Source organism: Orcinus orca, chromosome 13 (genome assembly GCF_937001465.1).
Source record: "Orcinus orca chromosome 13, mOrcOrc1.1, whole genome shotgun sequence".
Classification (NCBI taxonomy): domain Eukaryota; kingdom Metazoa; phylum Chordata; class Mammalia; order Artiodactyla; family Delphinidae; genus Orcinus; species Orcinus orca.
The window spans coordinates 2,578,872-2,600,323 of record NC_064571.1 but is presented as its reverse complement, the minus strand read 5'-3'; the positions used below and the strand labels follow the sequence as shown (position 1 = coordinate 2,600,323).

At 45.4% G+C, this 21,452-nt stretch overlaps 1 protein-coding gene across 1 annotated transcript in view; it reads left to right on the top strand.

The window, feature by feature from the left end:
- Positions 1 to 14,171, top strand: part of MRPS9 (mitochondrial ribosomal protein S9) — a 41,509-nt gene extending 27,338 nt beyond the window's left edge. Inside the window, exons 6-11 of the mRNA XM_004277732.4 lie at positions 3,103 to 3,188; positions 4,082 to 4,157; positions 6,491 to 6,659; positions 7,588 to 7,696; positions 11,597 to 11,766; positions 13,505 to 14,171. Coding sequence (XP_004277780.1) covers positions 3,103 to 3,188; positions 4,082 to 4,157; positions 6,491 to 6,659; positions 7,588 to 7,696; positions 11,597 to 11,766; positions 13,505 to 13,596 — 702 coding nt within the window. The 3' untranslated portion in view covers positions 13,597 to 14,171. The remainder of the gene's footprint in view (positions 1 to 3,102; positions 3,189 to 4,081; positions 4,158 to 6,490; positions 6,660 to 7,587; positions 7,697 to 11,596; positions 11,767 to 13,504) is intronic.
- The last annotated feature ends 7,281 nt before the right edge of the window (positions 14,172 to 21,452 follow it).

The following is a 21,452-nucleotide window of genomic DNA, read 5'->3' as shown; positions in this document are numbered from 1 at the left end:
TGAAAATTATACTGTTAAATACAGTATATAAACTTAGTGTAGGTGGGGTCATGCTAATTCTCTAGGGTCCCTTAAAAATTAAGTGGAAATTTAACAATATACCAGAAGCTAGCACTGATAATCTGTGATGTTGACAGTTCCTGGCATATTTTATACCCTCAAGGATTTTTTGATGTAAATTAGTGCACCTCTCTTCAGGGAGTTGAAGCTATAGAATGTACTTTCCAGAGGACTGTAGTCTCTGACTAACCAAGATAGAACCTTTAGAATCTCAGGAGTGGTTTTATTATCTAGAAAAGAAAGAAAAATAGAAATGATGCACCAGTAAAACTTTTTCGACTCTTTGACTCCTGAATGCCATACCTCGCCGCTGCATCATTTCTTGACCACTACTGTAGGCCAGGCAGTATGCCAAGTACTTTACATATATTTTCCTATTTAAAGAAGTGTATGAGGGGGCTTAAAGAGCATGATATAATAACTTGATGAATTACAGCCATCAAAGCATGTGCTGTAAATGAATAGAACTTACCATGTTCTAAATTTGACGTGCACTCTTCATGGGTGGTTTTCTCATATTCCACATTTTTTCTGGTGAATTTACTTACACTATTTATACATTATTATGGAGCTAAATATAGTAGTAGTAGCAGAGTGCAAGAAAGTTTTAAGAAAAATATGGACTTAAAAATTGCTCAGAATCACTGGAAAATGATGACACATTTAGCACCCCAAATTTTGACTTGAAACTTGACCTATGAAGCAGATCGGTTATTTTTGTTTTAGTTGCCTTGGTTATTCTAGAAAATTAAATAGACCCTTATAACCAGGTAGGGTGTCTTACTACCGTTGTTGGTATTCTCTTGAATTCATATTTTTAAGATAGATTTGAAAGATACATCTCTGACTCAGGACTCTCAGAATCTCAGGGCACTGGAGCAGCCCAGCGTGGAGACGTGGAGACTGATGCCATCCTGCTCCCACAGACCCCCAGCTGGGGCAGGCTTCCGGGGGCAGGGGCAGGGCGCACGGTGCAGGTGCACAGCGAGATGCTGCTTGCACACGTCTGTCCCCTTCGTACAAGGCGGGGAGGATTCATTTTGTGGGGTTTTATTTTCCCTGTATTTTACCTGTTCAGAGCACTTCAGAATTGCTTTCTAGAAATAGGTACATAGAGATTTTTCTGATACACTATTCAGTTGGGCTTACAACTCACTATCTTAGCCTTTAAATATGAATTTCAGGTACCCGAACTACAGTCAAATGCGGCTTACCAATTCTCGGGAGACAAATTGTATGGTTTTAAGTTGCATAGCAGGGACACGTTCTGTATGTGGATGGCTTCTATTCTTGCTTTCTTTAGAGTGGACAGTTTGTTTTGAATTGTCAGGTACATTTTTCTGCTGCTACAGGTGACGGATTTATACTTTGAGTATAGTTGTAGAGATAGTTAATCTGTACCCTAAAATTGAATTAAGCTCATTTGTCCCCAGAGTTCCAGTGTTTAGATCCAAACTTCAGGGTGCGTTACTTGGGGGCATCATTCAAACAGATTACTTGGCCCCCCCTTCCAACAGGTTCCTCTTGGGAAAGTCTGGGTTGGGGCCTGAGAATTTACATTTCTAACCTAGTGCTTGGCCTAGATGCTGCTGCTGTCTGCTTCTGCTGGGAACTTAGCTTCAGAATCACTCAACTATTAATGGTGATAGTTTCACTCTGTCGGAGATGCTCGGCCCAGTGTTACTGTTTCTAAGTGCTGCTGCTTTTCTTATTCTTTTCTAAGGTATCAATCCTACTACCCTTACTGAAAACAAACAAAACAAAACAAAACACACTCTTACGAGTCTCCCTACCACAGGAAATGAACTTACCCTTTTCTCACCAAGAAGTCCTGGCCCATAGAGCATAATCTCGGCTTTTCTCATCTATGTTTATGAAACTCAGAGGCTCAGTCTTTACATCCTTTTTCCTCCCTCCCTCCCTCCCTCCCTTCCTTCCTTCCTACATTCTTTTTCCCCTTGAGAGAAATGGATTCCTGAAAAGAGGTTGCAGAATGAAGATAATAAAATGCAAGCATTGGTAAATACAAAGGGAGTGACAGAGGGGCACGTGTATTCTTAGAGCAGACTCTATCAGCAACATTTTGATGTAATATGATGCTCTAATCAGCACCCACAAGAGGTCGTCCCCAAAACTGGAAATTATGAGGACTGTTTTAAATATGGATAGACATCTCTATGAGCAGCAAGCTGTGTCTTCTGAGATTAGCTGATGGTATTGGACGGTGTCATGATTAAGCAAGAAAAAATGTTTATATCATCTCTAGCTCATCCTTTGAAAACATCTGTTCCTTAGGTATTAGTATGGTAGGTTATGTGTACATTATAAATGAATACACATAGATTGGATTTGAGTCCTCAAGTTTGCTCAGTCAAAAAAATTGGGAGACAGTTGCATTATTCTGCTTACTGTAAACTCATTTCCTGGAAATCGTATTTCATTGATAACCTTTAGGGCTTACAAAATGGTAAATTTTCTCCTACTTGCATTATGATTTAACAGGTGACATACATTCACAGACTTTGTTAGAAAGTAAACTAATAGAAATCAAATAATGAAAAATAAATATTAATAGAAAACTTTTTAAGATACAAACTACATGGTAAAGAGAAATCTTATATAAATGTTAAAATTTTTTACTGGTAACTCTCTAAGTTTAAATGCATATTGCTGTATAAATTACGATTTTTTTAAGGAAAAGTTTTGGTTCTCTGTGGAACTCTTAAGGAAAATAAATAGCTTGTATCTTCATTTCGTTTTTACGAACCTCACTGAGTTGTAAACCTTCTATAGAGTTTTTAAAAAATCATTTGAAGTTAAGTGTGTTACTATGTATGATACTAAATTCTCATTGAAATTACTCCACCATTCTTTAGTTTGAATGAGAAATAGCGTTGTTAAAGAGCATTTTCAGTAATCCTTGCTGTGCAGCTGTGACTTGAGGAGGACGCTTCTGAGATGAGGTGCTCATGGGAGACATAAAGGGAGGTAATGGTTCGCCGTCTCTCTTGGTTTAGTGTATGTGTGTGTTATTTGCCACAGGAAGCCTATGGAAAGCTACTAGATGTAGAAAACCGTCAAGACCAGCTGCGAGCCAAAGGTCTGTTTTCAGAAAAAACTAAAGCCAAGTAAGTTCTTTTTTGCATTAAAATATATGAGAAAATTAACTAAAAACATACCACTTATCATTGGTGTATTTTAGGCATACCTAAAGCCTAAAAATGTGTTCATTATTTCAGCATTAATCATTAAAATTCCAAATAATAGGTGATTTTTTTTTTGTTTGGGAGGATGTAAGTATTAAGGTTATTATTTTTATATTACTTCATTCTAGATTTGTATGTTAAGTGGCACTTACTGTATTTGAATATTATTTCTTTAGAATTTTTGTGTATGTAACTGTGCATTTATATGCCCGTAGATATACATATATGTGTGTGTGTATGTGTGTGTGTGTGTGTGTGTGTGTATTTTGTATTTGAAGGTTTGTGCTTCCATTTAGCAAACAGTGATAGATTAGATCCATCGACCTGACCAACCAGTTTTAAATTTGGGGCTGTTTATTCACATATTTCTTCCTATGCAAAAGACACAAGTTTTTGAATATACCTAGTTTTAGTTGTAAATACTACCCGTAGCCTTTTATTTGGATTTCATTACTACTTTAGTCCATGGACAGATTAACTCTGTTTCTGTAATATACCCTTTAAAGTAAATTATGAAAAGCAAGCACAGTTTTAATTTTTGAGAAATCTAGTGACTTGAATATCATCAGATGGGTTCCCCAATGCCATGTCTAACTCTGCGAATGGAACATTTGCTAGACTGGGTATCTTTTCTAAAGTAGATTGAGGAAATGAAATAATGTGTCTCAAAAATCATTTACTTGGATGAAATTTCACAGCTATATAATACAAAAATGTGTTTCCCAATCAAGAATCGCTACTACTTGTGGGATCTTTCGTGATATAACTCATTGTATGGTTAATTTAAAAGAGAATATAATGTGATATTTTAACAGAGACCCGATTGGCAGCAGATGGCTGATTAAGGAGGAACTGGAAGAAATGCTAGTGGAAAAACTGTCAGATCAAGATGTGAGTAATTAATCTTTTTAATTTAAGGGGACCTGTGCCGTAAGATTGTAGACATTTGCTGTATTTAGGATCCTAATAGTAATGTTCCTCAGAGGCAGGTGTTCATAAGACGGTTTTCCTTTTAAAACATGTGGAGCTGATTTCTGCCCTGGGAGGGTCAGGAAGGTGCCTGGTCCCCAGACCCTCCTCCACAAGTGCGCTTGCATCCTCTGCCCCTTGTTCAGGGGCGCATGGCAGGTGTCATTTTTCACCCCCTTTAGTAAAGTGGGTGCTAATTTTACAGGCTAATGATAAGTGTAAGGGGCTGTTACAGGTTAAGTAGAAGAGAAATGAAGCGCATGGTTACCTTCCTGACTTACCAAATGCAGTATCCACACGGCCAGTATGTTTCATCTTGGAATCGGCAAAACTGCCTGTATCAGAATCACCTGGAATGCTGGTTACAAAATGCAGTTCCCAAGGTTCAGACATCACGCAGAATTTCCATGGGTGTCACCCAGGAATCCACAGTTTCAGCAGGCTCCCCCAGTGAATGTTAAAGCCTGGGAATGTGGTGACCCCTGCTTTAGGTCTTAGTCTGATTCTTTTTTTGCTCAATGTTCTAATATATGCCAGTATTATCACAGGAAATTTGATGTTTTAAATGTGTTGGTGTTCTAAATTTAGATTATTTCTGGAAGATTGGAGTATAGAAAAATTTCACAAATTGTTCCAAGAAAGGTTTTTTCCTTCCATGGCAGTGGGTAACATTGTTAGTACCTTGCTGCCGTGTAGATTTCAAGTCATATGCTTAAATTGCTCTTTTCCTCATTTAACATATTGAAGAAATTAATGTTTTGGAAAAGTTGCAATTTGCTTAACTAAGGTGTCGGGCATTTGGTGAGTTAAAGATCTGAAATTAATTTCTAATATCCTAACTGCCAAGTCAGTATCACTGCACGTGGATCCAACTGAAAAACCGCTCTTTGCTCCTTCATTGAATGAATCATTTCAGTGTTCCCTGTTTTCTGGCTGCTTTTATTTTTATAATACAGGTTTGTTTGTTTTCATTTTGAAAACATCCCAAGGACTTTGTTATAGGTGTGCAGCTATGAACACAAAACAACCAAATATATAGGTATCTTTGTACCTTGGGCAGCTGGCTGTTGGAAGAAATCCTGAAGCTGATGGCTGGTGTCAAGATGAGGAAGGCAGGGGTAGTCAGTGATGTCTTGAGCCATGATCCCAGTTCACAAGCAAGGCTGGGTCATACCTGTAGTTGCCTCCTTGTGTGTTCAAGGGTATTACAGCCGGTGCAGAGGAACTGAGAGCAGCTGAGGAAGGACAGGCCTGTGAATGAAGGTGATGGAGCTTTACCAGGCTGGGTACCGCAGGTGGCTAGCAGTTCACTCTTCCTCAGACAGTTGCCTTCTCCAGTATTGTAACATCACAGGAAGCAATAATTGAAGCAGCCCTTTTAATCTTACTTGTGAGATTTTTATACATTTCAAATTATTAATGGTAGATTTTCACTGTAAAGGCAGTGGTAACAAAGATGAGTATGATTTTTAGGGTTGGCAAAACATAAATAAGGTTATCAAAAACTGGGTTTCACACTCCATGCTAAGGATCTCAAGTATCAGTTGTTTCCTTCTGCATAAACACTTTAGAGTGATTACTCTGGCTTCTAATTTTAAGGGGTTAATACCAAGTTGTTTACTTTCTAATCACATGTTCAAGAACTATTTAAAAAAATGCACTGAGTAGCAAGGGTAATTTATTTCAAGAGGTTGCCCTTTAAGTCAAGTATCTCTTGAATTTTTAAATAGCTTGATTGTTCGGTTTTAAAGGAAATCATAAACATTAAAGTAACACAGCTTGAACAGCTAAAGATACATTTGCCAAATGTATTATGAAATGTAGTTTAAGAGGTATGTTTTCTCAAAATCAGACTCTTCCCATTTTACTGTACGAAACTTGCTGGAAATTATTTATGAAGCGCCTCTTGATACAGTTCTAATAAAAGAGTAGAAATTATACTTAAAGATCATCTAAGTATTTTTTTGAAAGTGAATTTAAATTTCACCTTCATGTAATCCTGATAGAGAGAAATGGATTTTTCTTTGAATGATAGATCTCTTTGTTTCTCGGAAGAAAAGATTGAGCACTAAAGGTACACAGGGGAAGTGCTGCATCTGCACGCTGTTTTAAAAGCAGCATGAAGTTGCGGAAGTGTCATCCTGTCAAAATTCATCAGGAAAAGCAACATTGGAAAGATCAAGTATATAAAAATAGAAAAAATTTAGCAAATGCAATTACACTTGCATCTCCTAATGAATTTTTATTGTCTGCAGTACGCACAGTTCATTCGGCTGCTGGAAAGGTTATCGGCGTTGCCGTGTGACGCGGCTGAAGAAGAATTTGTGGGCAGGTTCCGCAGGAGTGTAACCATTCAATCGAAAAAACAGCTGATTGAGCCTTTGCAGTATGACGAGAAGGGTATGGCCTTCAGCACAGGCCAAGGTAACGCACCCATGGAGAGAGACCACCCCGTCCCGCTGAGGATTGGGAAATAGCCGGATGTTTATTTGCTCTTGCCCTTTGGTGTTCATTTTGTTTGTTTATTTTTGCTGCTGCTATGCTGGATTTCCAAATATTAAGGTTCTGTTGACGTTTTTAAAAACTGAACTTTATAATGTTGCAAGAAAAAAATGTGGACACATACCTACACAGTCATATTAACACTTTGTATTTTCATATTTTCAACTGGTAGAAACAACAAAATATAGGTTTCTTATAAAGGTTTAGGTTTCTAAATAAAGGTTTCTTATATTAAATGAAAATTTTCGGTGAATCTGCACGTCAGATGCTAAAACTACAGAACGTTAAAACTTTAGGTCCTCGACACACATCTTCCTTGTAGGTGTACAGAGACATTTGACATGATGTAACTTTAAAGAATTGAGTTATTAAATGATATATCTGCAACTTAAAAAAATTTTACATCATTTCATTTTCAGTTAATATTTTCAAAGAAGTGTGACCTTTCCTAAGGATTCCTTTTATTTCTACCAATTATACTTTATTATACTGTTCATATATTTTAAAAATTATACGATTAAGATATACTCTTATTAATTTAAAAAGAACACTATGTAAATTGATTTTTTATATAATATAAATAAATATGAATTACTTTGTTGAAACTAAAATCATTGTAGTGTTTCTAAAATGGGATTAAGGAATAAAATCACCCCATAGTAAGCTTTATTACGTCAGTTATGGTGTAGTTTGCCTGTTCTATTTTTGTTTGACTTGTATTAATTATAGAACTTTCCTATATAGAGTGTTACATATTGTTATTCTGGGGGAAAAAATTTAACGTAGTTTTGCCTCTGTCAAAGCATTGGGCCTCAAGATGTTCACTAATAGATGTCTTGTATTTTTAAAGGTAACAGAAAGACTGCAAAGGCAAAAGTGACTGTTTATGACCATGGAAGTGGGAGGATAGAAGTAAATGGGGTCGACTACCTGCTCTACTTTCCGGTGACTCAGGACAGGTGAGGTCTTTGTTTTGGTTTTGTTTTTAAAGAAAATGTACTTTATAATATGTCACGATCAACTAAGGCTTATGATTTTCTGATTATATTTGTCTGCATGATGATTTCTTTTTACTAATAGAATATAACAAACTAGCTAGAGGGATGCGGTCACTATTTTTTATGTTGTTTTCCAGATCTTTAAAAAGCATCTCTAGAATTCCTCATTAATTGAGTCTTCCTCCCCTTTCATCAGATCATACCGGAAGTTGAGTGTCTCGGGGTCTTGTGTTCTGAAATGCAGGCTATGCCACCTCTGCTTCCTGGGTTTGGGGATGGGCAGCCACAAAACAACGAAGACCAACCTTGTTTGGCACTTACCGTCGTAAATATTAGAAAAAGTTCGCTTTATCACTTTGGATGTTTTTCTATTCACAGAAAATTTTATATATATATTTTGAGCAAGCAAAGAAATCTGACATTTATATATTAAAATAAGAGCTCATCAGGCTTTGCTTAGTTCCCATGGCTACATATGGCCGTTTTATTCTTTGAAATTTGTATCCCGTGGAGGAACAGACATTAATTATAAGTAGGTGTTACAGCCCAACTCCACTAAATATGCCCATCTGAGATATGTTCCTTAGTCACTGTATAAGGCCTCTTCTTGAGATGGTTATGATTTTCCCAGTCGTTACTGTCATTATCCACAAGTCACAGCAGTTCTGCATGGTTAGTTCCTCTCTTCCTAATCTTCTCCTGGTTCCTGTAGTGGTGTTTAGGGTCAGAAGGGTTAAGGGTCTTATGATCCCAATGCTTATGTCAGGAAAGAGGACCATGCCAGTGTAGTGTAAGCTTCTGGACGGAATAATTACTTCAGGAAATGTATGCTTATTTTATGTGTGTGTGTGTGTGTCAAGAAGTAGCCCGCTCTAACTCTGTTTAGTAGGAATTAAACTAATTCTGCCATCACCCTCCCAGGGAAGGCGACGGAGGAAGCTATTATTTGTCACACCAAAAGCCAGAGAGACCCGTAACTTCAGCATTACGACTGCTGTAAGGAATGGCATTTGATCAATAACTGTCTGTTAATTTGTTTTCAGATATAACTCCTGATGATTTAATAGCAAGTCTCGATTTTGGCTTTATCTCACAATTAAGTTGCCCCCTTAGAACTTACTCTTCAGTCTGATTCAGCAGGCGTTTGCTAAGGGTTGTCTGTGTGCCCAGTCTTGTTCTTGGCATTGCGAAGATACAAGAGCTATGTGAGATACGGCTTCTGTTGTCAAGAAACTCCCTATCTGATTGGGAAGCCTGAGGCTAGTCTTGGTGGGATAGGCGCCCAAACCGCCTCACTGTCTTTCAGTAGTTGTTGGGATTCACGGCAGCCGTGCTATCGAGGACTGGCCTTTCCTCCTGCACGAGTGGCTCACGAGCTTACAGATGAGCAGGGAGGTGACCACTGACCAGTGGTAGGGAGACGGCCGAGCCAGGAATGGGTGATCTTGATTCTAGGTGTGTTTTCCAGCTGTGTGAACTCAGCCGAGATGTTTAAAGGTCACCTCCCTAAATGGTAGGAGGGAGTTGGACTTGATCTCTGAGGTGCTTGCCTGAAGGTCAGTTTGAACTGCTTGCTTTTCTTTCCAGCGTCCTTTCTTTAGGCTGTTTTTACACAGACATAGCAAACAGGTCATTGGGAGTGTCGACTGTGTTCCTTCCTCGAGCTGTCAGAAATTTTGTGTTTATTCATTCACTTAGCAGACATTTACCACGATGCTCCTGGTGCTGTGTGGGGTACACAGAGCAGTGCTTTCTGATTTGGAAAGGCCTTTGCCCTGTCACTCAGCCAGGGAAGCAGCTCTTAATTGATCACCTGTACAAAGGGAGTACATTCCTCACATGGCACTAACCGTGTGATAGAGGAGACAAGTTAGCATCTTAAGCAGTCACAGAAAAATAAGAGTACGTGATTTTATATATGTACCAGGTTATGGGCTGTACGATTGGTGCCGTCGGAGTGGCATTCAGAGAAGATTGAAAGGAGGAAATTTTTTTTTTCAAAATAACTTTGATTATATAACAAAGAGCAAAATAAAATTGATTCTTTAGCTCAGGATTTCATCTGAGATCACTGAGAGGAGAGATTTGTGAAGTATTTTCATGCTGTGTAACTGTTTTTGCATGTACTAGTGTGAGTCCAGATTAATTAAAACCAATAGGTGTGTAATGGTTTTCAACTGTACCCTTTGGATGTTGCTGTCTCTCTTTATAGACTTAGTGTCGTGCTCAGTGTGCACCAGCTTCCTGACTGTGCAGACTTCTTCCTCAGGTCCTTTCTTGCCTTGACCACCCTGACTCAAGTGCTCTCACAGAGCCTGAATTTTTTCCCCAAATTTTAGTCTCAGTTTTTTAATCTATATAAGCATTTGTTAGGGAATCTTAAAGTTTTAAGAATTAAAACATATAAACGTTTAAGCTCCCAAACGAGTAGGTGAGCAGGGCTTCTCTTAGTAACATCATCACTCACGTCACTCACCTGTGCAGTCGTGTCAGGCAGCGTGGGCCTGTGATGTGCCAAAGACAGTTCCTTAGGTTCCATACTGACCTCGGTGTCCTTGCTGGAGATGGCGGGGTTAAATTATCAGCCTCTAAATTTTCTTTAGCTCTTATTATATAGCTATGATTTATAATATCGTTGACTCTTGAACAATGTGGAGGTTGGGATTTTCCCAGCACAGTGGAAAATCTGAGTACAACCTTACCGATGGCTCTTTGTATCGACTTTCCTCATCGAGGGGTCCGACCACTGTGGATGGTGTAGGTCTGTAGTATTTACTGTTGAAAAAAATCCACGTGTCAGCAGGCCTGCACACCTCAAACCCATGTTGTTCAAAGGTCAACTGTAGTACTACTTTTGTAGCATCCCTGTTTTTTATTTGGTTACTTTGGAACATTTGTTCAAAGAAAACAATATTAGATTTAGGTCGTTTCATACCTGTTTTCTACTGTAGGACTTGTTTCATTCCTGTTGGAACAGCATCCCTGTTGAAGCAGTATTGTTACAAATTCCAGTTAACTCTGCCCTTCCGAGCTCTTGTTGTGTCCATCCACACCAGCCTGGGCTTGCTCCGCTAGTGTGCAGTCCAAGGGGTAACATCCACCTCTCAGCGTCACTGTGTGACGCTAACCTTTACTTGGGGGGTCCAGAAAGCTGCAGTGTCAGACCAAACAAGCAAACGCGATATTCAATATTCATCAGCTTTTCTAAGTAAAATTCATAAGAGCTATGAAGGCAAAAGCAGTCCCTTGTTTGTGAGTGAGAAGAAGGTCCAGGGCAGTCTGCCTGCTCCAGCCTCTGGTTCTGGCCCTGCCCGGACCGCATGGGTGCTCACTGTCTGTGGAGGGAAGCAGGCCTGACTGGTCTGTGGGGTGTCACCTGGCAGGACCCTGCAGCCGAGGGAACTGCAGGCAGAGTGCGTGTCTCAATGGGAAAATGTCGAGTGTGGTTTCAGTGACTCTAAAACTCACGGCGTCAGGACGAGCACAAACCTCATACAGATACAGCAGTACACTTTGCTTAGTGACCCCAACGGCGCTTGATAGTTGCTTGGGAAGACCTGTTAATATTGCATCTGATCATGGAATCCGGAGAGGTGGATTCAGTGGGTTAAAGGAGTTCTCCCAGCTTTGACTTCGTTATGAGGTTATGTTCAAGCCTCACAAAATTCTCGGGAGACGAGCAGGGTCAGCAAACAGCTGGGGTGTGCCGTTGTGCCCGAGCAGAAGAGGCCTGACCCTGCTTTCACAGCATCTGAGTGGCGGAGACGCTAGCGTTTCTCACACACGCCCAGAATGTGAGCAGCCTGTAACGTTGTGTATCTTCGCAGTGAACCTAACTCCACCTCTCGTGCTGTGCCTTAGAGAACAGCTGATGTTCCCTTTCCACTTCCTCGACCGGCTTGGAGAACACGACGTGACCTGCACGGTGTCGGGGGGCGGGCGGGCGGCGCAGGCGGGGGCCATCCGCTTGGCGACGGCGAGAGCCTTGTGCAGCTTTGTCACCGAGGACGAGGTCGAGTGGATGCGCCAAGGTGTGAGTTCGGGTCGGGGGGCGGGGGGACGGGGGACCCTCGAGTCTGCATCCGACTCCGTTTTGTGTCGGGCACGTGAGCGGTGGCTTTTGTTTTATTACAGAAATTTGTAATCGTTAATTCGATTTAATGATGGAACCCCTAAGGTGTTTCTCTCCAAAGTTATTGGAGATTCCTTTTCCACTGTGATATTAGTTCGAATTTTATTTCCCTTACTCACTCTGTGTGACCCTGTCACCTAGCCGTGAATTCCGGAGTCTCTGCACAGGGGGAGAAGGGTTCTATGATCAATATGTTCGTTAGGGCCCTGCGTCCGCATTTCACAGTCAGTCGGGGCAGCTCTAGCTGAGGAGTGTCTTCCCACCATTTGTGAAGGAGGAAAGCACTGCGGGCACTGCCGACCGGCTGTGTGGCCTCAGCAAGGCCCCCGGCGCCTCTGGGTCCAGGAGCCCCTCTGGGCAAGTGACGTGGGCCCTGCCCCTGCCCTCCCACTGCACTGCTGGGGTTCTGATCCCACGCTGCAGATAGGGCCACCTGTAGCTTAGGCAAGTTAATATTTTTAAACCTCTAAAAATCCATTTGCTTATAAACAGTTCACCATTTTGTAGGGCTCATATCTAGTCATTAAAATCATTTGAGAGGACCTCACTTAACAATTCTGCTAGTTTTGAGTTTCTGTGCATATTGAAAAGTAATAAAGCATCATTACTTATCATTTAAACTAGAATGTAGACAGGTCTTGTTTGCCTTCCGCACAAAACATTGTGTTATTCCACACCCCCTAAGTACAAGTAAATGCGAGAGCTATGGGTATATGACAAGCGTAAAATGTGAATTTTGCCTGTGCTGTGTGGCCATTGAAAGTACCTTAATAAAGGACACAAGGCTCGCATACAGTGAAGAGAAGCGCTAGTGCTGGAAAGGTGAAAGAGACAGAAACTCCGGTCTGTTTACGTATCTATAAACACAGTTAAAGAGTTTTCTCGTCGCTGGTGTTCTTGTGGTAGTTACCAACACCCCACACGGGCCACCACTGGGCACTCCCATCGGGGCCGTACGCTGAGAGTGACTCGTTTATTGCTCAGAAGCTGTAATTACTCCTGATGGTGGGAGACCGGGAGCTTCCAGTCTAAACTGACTTTACTCTTCTGGAACCAACGCCTTGTGCTGAGAACACAACTCTAAAACCTTTTTTAGGTTCTGAAACAAAGTACCAAGAAATATTATTCTCACACAAATTAGAAAAGTAAGTTTCTTTTCTCAGATATGTTTGATAAGTCATATGTTACGTGTCGGTATATTCACGGGCACTGTTACTGTGTGGTGTCTGTATACTTCCACACACTTCGCCACCCAGGAAGTTTTGCTTTTCTCCCTCTTAAAACTTTCACATCTGTAATAGTAAGTGTGCCGGGCAAGTTCCCTGGCAGTGAGTAGCGACTGGCACACCAGAGCAGCTTTGTCTTAAGTTGAACAAGTTTAAAAACCAAAAGGGAGTCGTATCTCTCATAGGAGAGGAAAAGCAGACTCAAGCAATGTGCCTGGTGTTTGTCTCGGAAGGTGGGAAGATAGCTTAGGAGAGTGAAAGCGGACTGCTGTCCTGAGTTGTACATGAGGCTGGGAACTGCTTGTGGGCCTGGGCGCTCTTCCTCTGACGGCAGGAGCTGCCGGTTCAGGCGCTTCTCCTGCCTTCCTGCGCTTTCCGTGGTTCATAAAGGCGTCTCTTTTTATGCTGCAGCGGGACTGCTTACTGCCGATCCCCGTGTCAGAGAGCGGAAGAAGCCGGGCCAGGAGGGAGCCCGCAGGAAGTTCACCTGGAAGAAGCGCTGAGTGTCTGGGCGGGAAAGGAGGGGGCCTGTGCACCTGGCACGCGGCGGACGCGCAGGAGGCAGGCGCCGGCCGGGTCAAGCAGCACCGTCGCACGTTGGAGTTGGGAGCTGATTTATGCTAAATGCAGTGTCGTAAAGGTTACCTTCTCAAAATCATTATTTAAAACTGTTTAGCTTTGTTTTGCTGCTTTACTTTTAAAACTTTTTCAGAAGAGAGCTTTAGAAGCATAACTCAGAATCTTGGCACATTCGACCTGAGAGGAGCATGCAGCAAAATCCAATCAAGAGACCGCCTTTTGCGGACGGAAAGGCCCAGCCCCACACATCTGACCCAGCAGAGCCGCGCTGCTAACTTAATGACAGGACGGACTTGGACTCACTCGTTTTCCCAGAGAGCAGTTGTTACAACATATCTTTCAAAACTGAGGGCTGAGAGTCCTTGTTGAGAAGAGTGAAGCCCCTGGAGCGTCTTTGCCAGGAGCCCAGCTGAGCCTCTGCGGAGGACAACAGGCCAGTCCCCCCTCCAAGCCCCCGGCAACCACCATTCCACTCTCTGTTTCTGAGTGTGACTTTTTTCAAAGAGTCTACGTATAAGTGATACCACGCCTGAGTTTGCCTTTCTCTTTCTGGCTTATTTCACTCAGCATAGTACCTTCCAAGCTGGGTACAGACTTGCGGTTACAGTATGAATTAGTTCTGAGGATCTGGCTTTAGCGTGTCTGTGAAACCTTGAAGTAGTTCCAGGGTTCTATACATGCGTCACTTTTCCTGGGCTACGTAGTTCCATTGCTCTCACAAGATGCCCAGAGGGGTCCCTCCCTATGATACTGAGAACCGCGGGCATGAGGAGGGTTTGGCGGGGGGGTTTAAGGACAATAAGTCTGCCCTTTGTGTGCAGCCCTAGATCCAGCAGGTGAAGCAGACACCATGGTGAGATCTTGGGCCTGACCTGGTGGGAGCAGGAGTCAAGGATATTGGTCATAATCTTTGTCTGGCTAGGAGGAGGGTTACATGAGTGTCCACTTTACTGTACCTTTCAAATGTGATACGTGTGATTTTTATTATGAACCATTTTATGATAAAAGTGAATGAAAGACTACCGTGAGTTGGGATGTAGGAGCTCGAGAACAGTCTCCGGGGCTTATGTGTGACCTCGGGCAGCTGACCTCCTCACAGCTGGGTGGTCGCTGGTGAGGAGGGGAGCACAGCAGCCCCTGTCCCAGGGTTAGAGGGTTCAGTAAAATCCACAGGAGCCGCGGAGCCCAGAGCAGGTCCCCTATCAGTGTGGGTTGTGATTTTCCTCAAGAAACCCCTCCTTAACCACTGTGATTTGCTTAAACCCAAGTGCACAGGATCTCAGTTGGACGAGGGAAGGAGTGAGGGTCATGGTGTAAGCAGGCAGTTTCCTGGAAAATGAATGACAGTTCACTACCTTGACTCCTCAGAAGAAACAGAAACACGATGCTGTACGTGGGGTAGCTGCGTGCTGTAGACCGAGTGTTTCCATTATCTGTTAAGGCGTCCAGGCTACACTCGATCCAGCAGCCCCACTGACGCACATGCTCAGCCCTCACACACCACGGGAGGCGGCAGCCGCGAGGAGCTCTCAGTGTTTGTAAGGGAGGGCCAGCACCTCGTGTTTGCACGAGTGTTGATGTCAAGCGCCTCTACCAGGAAGCCTGTGACCCATTCCTCCAAATTAACAGTCAAGGGGCCATAAAAATCATCATCATGTCACAGAAATACTGCCACCTTCTTTGGTGACCAACTTTGTGGGCTACAGAAGATGTTCTTCTTATTGTAAGCCTTTGGTTAAGACACCATGAACTCATTACTGAAAACTGAAAGTAATCTTTGAGCACTAAGCTATGAAAACTGCTGAGCTTCAACACTGAGCAAAATATTGTCAGAATTTTTTTCTGTCATTTCTCGGAAAATATAAATTACTATAGAGGTGCAAAATGTGGGGGAAAAAACAATTCAAGTCATATCAGTGTATTCCTTCCTTCAGAACAGGCCATTAGCTTTTTAAACTAAATAATAACATTTATAATATATATTTCAAAAAAGGAACCATAAGGTAGAATTAGGTATTTCATTAGAATCAGAAGGTATTTAAAGGCCATGATTTTTGGAGTGAAGGCCTGCTTTAACCATGTGTTTCCAGACGTCTTGGGGCCTTGCTGCCTGGAGGGAGGGCCCCTCCCAGGGTTAGCGGGTCCCTGGCCACAGTAAACCACATGCCTGCCGCGTGCCTTTCAGGCAGTCACTTCCTGGCCTGTTGGCCTCCTCATACCTGATCCTGATAAAACCTGGGTTTTACGCAGGGCCTCAGCCTTTCAGGCACTGTTCCTGCAGTAGCAGAATACGGGGTCCTAGTCTTGCTGTGTTGTGCTTTTTCTTACTCAATTTTTATTCATCAGACATTTATTTAACAAGTTATAAATACAAACCAGACAGATTCCTTCTAGGAAATTTTCTTTAACGGATGGGAGGAGACCCCTTTAATAAAGTGGTAAATTCCTGTTACTTTTCATGAAATCACTGCTACTTTAGCTTTAACAAAAGTTAGGACCACTTTTGGATCTTCTATGAAAACTGTTCACGAGAACTCCAAATTTATTCCTTTTTCATTTTCCCAAGACTTGATTGTACTTCTCTTAAAAATGATTGAAACCTCCGCGGGGGAGCCAGCCTCACAGTGTGAGGTCCTTCTCTCCAAGTCGAGAATGCGAGATTCACACGAACTCTCCTGATGGCGTTCGAACCCTGTAGACTTCTCCGCCGAGGACACCGTCGTCCCTGTTCCCGCTCGGGGTCCCCCACTATTACACTGAATTTTGTATTGCCTTGAAGTGAGGGGAGGGTGGTAGAGGAGAGGCGTGTTTCACAGCGATTTGCAGATAAAGGAAAGGGAGCTGGACACTGCACATCGGTAGGTGGTTGTGTTTGGCTATGTGAGGACCTGTCGGTGGCAGGTGGCAAGAACCCCAGACTTGGGCTGTCTTTACACTGAAAAGGGGGACTTATTGGGAGGCTCTCAGGATTTCTGGGCTGGGCGGACATCCTGCAGGATGGGGGCCGTGTCCCAGGTCTCCCGGGCGCTCGGCTCCCAACCTGGCCTCTCACTTCTCGGGGTTCTTCCGACAGACTAGCGAGCTGGGGCCACTTCGGACCAAGGGCAGCTCCCACGGCAGCAGTGGTGGAGCGGGCGCAGGGGCAGCCCTAGCAGACAGCAGGTCCCGTCCCCGAAGGTGGGACTTGTGCCCCAGGGTCAGGCCTGGGTCGCTGCAGAGCTGTGCAGAGTGGTCGCCGCCGCAGCTGTCGGGGCCCCTCACCGCTAAGGAACGCTGGCCTCCACCCGCCTCCCCAGGCTCAGCCCTGCCTGCAGAGCCCCCCAGCCGCGCCGCCCCTCCGCTGCCTGGTGCCCGTGAGCGGCCCGGCCGCTGTCCCCAGCACCCTTTCCTCCCCTGCCGTCTGTTCCTCCCCAGCCCGAGCTCGCGGGCGGTGCGGGTCTGTGCGTGTTTCTCCCCGCAACAGAGGCAGCGGGAGGATTCTGCTGTCTGTGCCCAGCGCCCCCTCACGCCAGGCTTGGGAGTCAACATTCCCCCTGGGAGAAGGACGCCACTACCGACCCCTCGCTCAAACGTTCCGATAGCTCGGGAGGTGGGGTCTGCCTGCTCATCTGCCTTGCACGTCTGGATTCTTCCATCAGTCCATGGCGTCTTTACTGCTGGCTCCTCTGGTTCCCCCAGGAAGGGGGTTACAAAAAGTAGTCAACAGAGTTTTTGTCCTCAAAGCTTAGAATTTGCGTCTCTAATTAGAAAAACAACAAACACAGAGAAAACAATTAGAAGGCAATTAGGTCCTGCTGAGAAGTGTTGACTGAGCAGTAATGACACGGAGCTGAGGACGGGACCTCACCTGGCAGGTCGGCTGGGAGCTTCTGCGAGGCCTGGGGTGACACGTGCTCCGGAGACCACCGCCCTCCACCCACACCGAGCCTCCGCCCTCTGGTCTGAAAGGTGGGGGCAGGATCCCTGCTTTCCAGGGCTCCGCGGACCACTGAGAACTGGGGTGAGACACCTGGCAGTTTCCGAGACAGCAGGTCCTGGTGACTCTCCGTTGCCAGCGTCGACCAAAAACGTCAAAACTGCCTCGAGGAGGACGTGGGCCCTGCCCGGCGGGCAGCATTCAGAGATTGCGCCCCAGTTACTCTTGGTAGCCGCCCCCCTGCACAGCCCCCGGGGCCTTGTCTTCCTGAGGGAAGAAGTGACAGGAAGGCAGTGCCAGCTGCGTTACGGTCTGAGCTGCGCCGTGAGCATCCCTGCATCCCTGAGACGGGCTGGCCTCAGCCAGCCTGGCTGGAACTCCTGTGGACGTTCCCTCTTCCAAGGGCCCTCCTGGACCTGGCTTCTCTTCTCCCCAGCCGGCTGCCCACGGGTGGTGACAGGAGCGTCAGCCAGCTGCAGCCTGACACCCGGGTGCTGGAGGCTTTCTAGAAACATCTCTGCACACGAATACCGTTCAAGCTAGAGGGCCTGTCATACATCATCAGCACTGGTTCTCTTTCAAGATGATGCGAATGTAAACTATGTAAAAATTCTCATCCATGTTGGAGCAATGGAATTAGGTGAAAACAAAGACTCCTCACCCTGGAAAGGCAGCGTATACAAGAGTGCCATCCTGTAACGCTGAGGGGTTCACGGAACCGCGGAAGTCCGTTCCTGGCCTGAGGGTCTCCACAGTGCCTCGTTGAGAATGCCCATTCAGTTCATGACAAGGATGGGACGAATTCAAAACTTTATGGTCATCTCAATTTTAGTGTCTGGGTTTCTTGTTCCTACCTTGAAATTACTTGTTTAAAGAGCATAGTGGGCTCGTTTTGGTCTTTATATATAGGCTTCCTAAACATAAGCTCCAGTATCCTCGTGTGGGATGGGATGGGCGTTTCTGACTGCCTGTGCGGCATCGCCCTCTGAGGTCTCCCCTGCCAACCACCCTCCTGCCCTCCCTGCCCCTCCTCTCCCTGTCCACCCCCTGCATTGGGATCTGCGGGGTCCATAGGGCAAGGGGCCAGCCCACCACCGTCATCTTGCCCTCATGTCCACATACTGCCTCAGAGACTCCCCGGCATGTGGGGAGAAATCACTTTGGATCTCAGAGGGTTTGCAGGGAGAATCTGGAGACCTACAATAAGCCACCCAAACTCCGAAGCGGATCTTTAAGTTACAAACTTAGCTGTCCCCACAGAGTGGAACCCACTCGTGGGTCACACAGATGAGAATTGAGATGTCCTGCTGGGCAGGGTGCATGACACAGGGCGGTTTGAGAGGTGACAGACAGGAGTGGCTCGGAGGGAATGGATGGGTATTTCTAAAACATCTAGTGTGTGGCTGTTACTACTCATTTCATCGTAGTACCAAGTCTTTCAGAATATTCTTCAATGATTTACTTAACTTCAGAGCTCAATAAATAGGGTAACAATAACTTGCTTGTGGTTTAGGAAATCTGTTTCCTTTAAATTAGAAAAATTAAAAAACTTGAACATTGAATAGTCTATACTTTTAATCTAATCAGGCGAGTGAATCCTAGCCTTAATGTTAAGGTGCTGCGGGCCACCAGAAAGGAATGCTGCCTGCCCGTACCCTGGTTTTAACCCAGTGAGGTAAACCCTCGGGGTTGGACCTCTAGCCCACGGAACTGTAAGGCAGTAAATTCGTGCTGTTTTCAGCCATCATGCTTGTGGTTGGTTACAGCAGCCATAGAAAAGTAATGCAGGGGACTTCCCTGGCGGCCCAGTGGTTAGGACTGCACTTCCAATGCAGGGGGCATGGATCCCTGGTTGGTTGGGGAACTAAGATCCCACGTGCCGTGTGGCACGGCCGAAAGAAAGAATAGGTGTGAGCATAGGTTATTGTCGGAGATGAGGCTGGCGCAGGAACTCAGAGGTCCCCGAGCGAGTCAGGAGGCAGGGCTTCTGGAAGAGATCTGTGCACTGAATCCCTGATGGAGCTCAGGGGACAGCCTTCCCTTAGGACGTTTCTGTAGCCAGTGCCCGAGGGAAGGCTCATGTGGGCAATTTTACACCGTCTAATGGCTCTGCCTGCGAAGACTTGCTTATTTGGGGAAACATATTCTGGGATGTGCGAATTCTAAACCAAAAAATGAAAGTTTATTTTCCCACACACGTTACTCTGTGCGCCTCTCTCCTGGACGGCTGGACTGGGCGTGGCTGCCTGGAGCCAGCTGGGTTTCAGGATGTGCCCTGCCTGGGGCCTTGGTAGCACTTCCAGCCTAGCTCCCGGGTGCAAAGCGGGCTCATGCCTTCCAGAGCGAAGGCGCGGGGTCCCTCGCAGAGCCCTGCGCTCTTCCTTTTACCCAACAGATGCTGATATACGCAGCCCCACGGTGAGCTGAGGAGGTTTAGGGACCAGAAACAAAAGCTTCCGTGCTGGCTGGGGGGACGATAAGGTGTTACGTGGCTGGCCTTGCGCGTGGTGGAGGGTGCCCTGGAGCAGGGAAGGGGGGTTGGGACTGGCACAGCGGGGGGGGGGGGGCAGCTGTTGCAGGGAGCCGTGAAGGCAGCAAGGAGTAAGCATCTTACACTTGGCACCGGAGGGCCCCCGGTCGAGGGGCTGGCCTAATGCCAAACCCCGGGAGCTGGCAGGTGTGGGTGGAGCAGAGGGAGGAGGATAGTGAGAGGACAGGGCAGAGCCGGGCGGGGTGACGGGGAGGGCTGGAAGGCCATGGTTTCCCTGGCAGCAGACGGGAATCGCTGCACGTTCTGAGCGGAGGCTGGCGCGCCCTGTGTGTGCATCCGACCATCCTCGTGTTCAGGGGGCCTCGGGTGGAGCAGGGAATTCAGGCAGGAGGCAGTGCACCGAGTCAGGTGCCGTAGCTGATGGCTGGGACCAGAGCTCAAGAAGCAGAGCTGGAGAGAGGACTCAGACCCTGGGTTTTGAAAGCTTAAGTCCAAGATCAAGTCCCTCGTGATGTATGTGAAGTGTGTGTCATCCCATCCCGTTACTTTGTCAAGGTGACCCGTAACTACCAGGTCAGTGAATAGTGTAACCCCTATGGCGGTCAGTTGAAGCGTAGTAACCCAATCCCGTGTGGAGGGAACATTTTGAAGGTTAATAATGAGGTGAGAGACAAGTGAATAAGAAAGAAGGGGATGTTTCATCAGTGTTCTAGATCGTGGTTCTCAGACGGGCATCAGAGTCGCCTGGAGGACTTAAGACACGTTCCGGGCCCGCCCCCGCCCCCCCGAGTTTCGGCAGGAAGCCTAGAGCAGGCATCTCTAGCTGAGTTTGCATGTCCAGCTAGTTCCAGGCGATGCGGCTGCAGCCAGTCCGGGGATCCCACACAGGGAAACCCTGCTCCAGGTGTGAAGTGTCCTCCGGAAGGGGCAGCAGAGGGGAGCTTAGGCCTCTTTCCGTCCAGCTGTCACCAGCCAGAGGCTTCCCCAGGGAGGCCACGTGTGCGTGCTGGACAGTGGGAGACCACGGGCCCCAGGGGTCAGGGGCCGGACTCAGGGTCCCATTGGTGTGCAACCTCTGACACACACACCCCGTAACAGAGGTCCACAGAGGTTACCCTAATTGCTGGGTGAAAGGATTCCGAGTTTCTATTCATGCTAATGTGATCAGATACGGACTAGCTCTTATTCCTGAATTGTGTTGAGACGTTGATTCATTTGAAGTGGAAAAAGCAGGTGGTGACTATTTCTCTTCTATCAAAGAATATCCATGTACTACATGCCTGTATTTGACTTACAAAATGATTTGTGTCTAGATATCTTTATGCCCGTATTTGACTTATAAAATCTGTTTGTGTCCAGATATCTTTACGCAG